The sequence below is a fragment of the Silene latifolia genome, chromosome Y (assembly GCF_048544455.1).
Source record: "Silene latifolia isolate original U9 population chromosome Y, ASM4854445v1, whole genome shotgun sequence".
In the NCBI taxonomy this organism is placed as follows: Eukaryota; Viridiplantae; Streptophyta; class Magnoliopsida; order Caryophyllales; family Caryophyllaceae; genus Silene; species Silene latifolia.
In genome coordinates this window covers 96,887,325-96,890,630 of record NC_133538.1, presented here as the reverse complement: position 1 = coordinate 96,890,630, position 3,306 = coordinate 96,887,325, and the positions used below count along the sequence as shown (strand labels likewise).

The following is a 3,306-nucleotide window of genomic DNA, read 5'->3' as shown; positions in this document are numbered from 1 at the left end:
CTAGAGAGACCCGCACATTAAAGGAGCTCACAGCTCCAAATCTTGCTGTTCAGCCATTATGCATCACTTTTCCAGCATTGGATGATAGAGTTACTTTTGAACTGAACTCTGGTTTGATACATCAGTTACCAAGTTTCAGTGGGACGAGTTTTGAGGATCCAAATAAGCATCTTTCGGACTTTCATATTGTGTGCACTAGTATGAAACCACCTGCTATTACAGACGAGCAGTTGCAACTGAGAGCCTTTCCTTTCTCCTTTAAAGGAAGTGCGAGAGACTGGTTAAACTATCTACCACCGGGGAGTATCACTACTTGGGTAGGTATGAAGAAGGCATTCTCGGAGAAATATTTTCCTCCTTCTCGATTAGCTCATCTGAAAAGAGCCATCAGTAATGTTCAGCATCAAGACGGGGAAACTATGTATGAGTTCCTAGTGAAGTTTAAGCAGTTATGTGCCAGCTGCCCCTACCATGGTTACTCCAAACATGATCTCATCATGTATTTTTGTGGTGGACTGAACCAAGATGATCGTCGTATGATCCACTCTGCTTGTAGAGGAATTATAGCCAACAAGAATCCAGATGAAGCTTGGGAGGTTATCACAGAGCTAGCTGAGACCTCTAGATTGTTTGAGAGAAGACCTTCACGGAGAGGAGTGAGTGCTATAGGTGTTAATCCTGGCTTGGAGGAAAAAGTTGATAATAGTGCTTCCACACTCCGTGATATGTTATCTGGCAGACAAATGACTGTTATTTGTGGTATATGCTCTACTAAGGGTCATCCTAGCAATTTGTGTCCTCAAATGCAAGAGGGTGATTCTCAAACGGTGAATGGTGTATGAGAGAGTATTCCAAACAAGAAATGGGATCCATACTCTAATACTTATAATGAAGGATGGAAAGCTCATCCCAACTTCCGTTGGGGAAATTCTCAAGCTAGCCCATCATCTGGCCCTCCCAAAGGTCAGTTCATTCTTTGACCACAAGAGCAACCATCCATACCTTAGGCACCACCACAAGCTACACCGAGTTCATCAATGTCTATTAAGGAAATGATTCGGGCTCTTACCATTAGTGTCACTCGAGATAGAGCAGAAAATAATCAGAATTTCAAGAATCTTGAGAATCAAGTTAGTCAATTCGCTACTGCGGTCAATCGGTTGGAAGCTAAACAATCAGGTTCTTTACCGTCTCAAACAATCCCAAATCCTAGGGAGAATGTGAGTGTTGTGTCATTGAGAAATGGTAGACAATTGGTGGAGATTGAAAAACCAAAAGCTAAGCCTAAGGTGATGATTATCCAAGAAGAAGAAGAGTTAGTGGTGGAAGATGATAAGCTACTGAAAGATGGAAGAAAAGAGAATGCATCTAATTTCAAGGAGGTAACACCATCTATGCCTTCATATGAGCCACTCCTATCTTTTCCCGAGGCTTTAAAATATACCAAGAAGAAGGAGCATGACAATGATATTTACAAAACCTTTCGTAAATACGAGGTAAATATACCTTTACTTGAGTTGCTTAAGAGTGTTCCTAGGTACGCAAAGTTTTTAAAAGAACTTTGTACAATTAAAAGAAATCAAAAGGAACGTAGTTTGAAAAAGCCAAAGGGTAAAGCTAGTGAATTTGTGTCGGCTTTGTTTAAGAGTAAGACCCCTCCCAAGTCTAGTGATCCGGGTGTCTTTACTATACCTTGCACTATAGGTGATACACGGTTTGAAAGAGCCATGTTAGATTTAGGGGCGTCGATAAATGTCATTCCTTTCCATATTTATGAGTCTCTTAAGCTTGGTCCTTTAAAGAGAGCTATGGTGGTGGTCCAGCTTGATAATCGGTCTAGTGTTCACCCAAGGGGAGTAGTAGAGAATGTAATGGTTAAGGTAGATCAGCTGGTTTTTCCAGCAGATTTCTAGGTTTTGGATATGGCACAAGAGGTCGATGCAATCCCAATTTTATTAGGTCTACCATTCTTAAAGACCGTAGGAACCCGAATTGATGTTCCAAATGGTTCCTTGACTATGGAGTTTAATGGGAGGGTGGTTAAATTTGAAATTAATCCACCTAAATTAACTAATTCTATGGTTTATTTTCTTTGTGCTATTGCTACTAACCATAATTCTATGAGAAGCTGGAAGCCAGCATTTCCGAGCAAAACTTGTGAAATTTTGCAGGACTATCTGCCTAAACTGAAAAGGTGTATCCTTCTATGGGAGAATCTTAAAGATGTTGAGGCTGGTAAAAGAAAGGGTAAGACTTGGTTTGATAAACTAATTCGCCGGAAGGGCTCCGGTAAATTAAAGCAACACAAGTCATATATATCAAATCAAGTAGTGTTCACCCCGTGCCATTGGTAAGGTAACTTTCTAAACTCTTACTTAAGTCGGGTGGTTTACCACTCTGCGAGATATCGAGCCAATGACGTAAAACAACAACGCTTCTGGGAGGCAACCCATAGATTTGTGTGTGCAATTTTTACAAAAAAAAAAGGTGAAAAAAAACGAAAAGTCAAAAAAAAAGGAAAAAAAAAAGCAATCGGAACTGCCTTGATTTCTGGTGTTGGGGACATAAGCAGGGAGACATAAAAGGTTGGTTGGGTAGGATAGAGGCTATGGTGTGGTGTAACCACGGTGCGTTGTTGTGGGCACCTTGCTATTGCGGTTGGATGGTTTGATGATTTGGCGTAGAGGAGATTAAGATTGACCATGTAAGCTCGGAGTTGTAGAAGTATTTTATTTATGTGCAACCTGTTGCTGGCACATATTTTATTGGAGCTACTTGGTCCTTTGATTAGGATCGGAGTAATAAGGGACGTTTGTCTTCTTTGGTTAATCTTGTATTTTGTTGGCCTTGTTGTTCGTGTACTTTATGGAGGATGCTAATGGCCAAGTGTGGGGAGGAGGTGTAGTGCGTGGATTGCTCTATTACACGCGATGTTCAGGATTGACATGTTTATTGAGTCGTCTGACTGAGGTTTGTTCTCCTTTTACCTTTATTATGTCCTTGCAACATTGAGGACAATGTTTCATTCAAGTGTGGGGAGAGAGAATTGTTCCCATTTGTATACATTTTTAATTGTGTGGTGTGTTTATTTCAGCAAAAAAAAGAAAAGAAAAAGAAAGAAAAGTATCCCGGCTAGATGAAAACCCGAAAGGACGCCTAGGCAATGTGACACCCCTCGTTGAGGCAACTAAATATAACTAGTAAATCGTGGCGGAAACACGAGATTTTTAAAACTTTTAAAGTTTCTAGTGAAGTCCAACGCGAGGTATCACCAACACGATAGATAAGTTTAGATAATTAAGTTTA

At 40.4% G+C, this 3,306-nt stretch overlaps 1 protein-coding gene across 1 annotated transcript; it reads left to right on the top strand.

The window, feature by feature from the left end:
* The first annotated feature begins 1,037 nt into the window (after nt 1–1,037).
* On the top strand, nt 1,038–1,913 carry LOC141628568 (uncharacterized). The gene has a single exon (XM_074441692.1). The coding sequence runs from the start codon at nt 1,038–1,040 to the stop codon at nt 1,911–1,913; it is 876 nt and encodes a 291-aa protein (XP_074297793.1).
* The last annotated feature ends 1,393 nt before the right edge of the window (nt 1,914–3,306 follow it).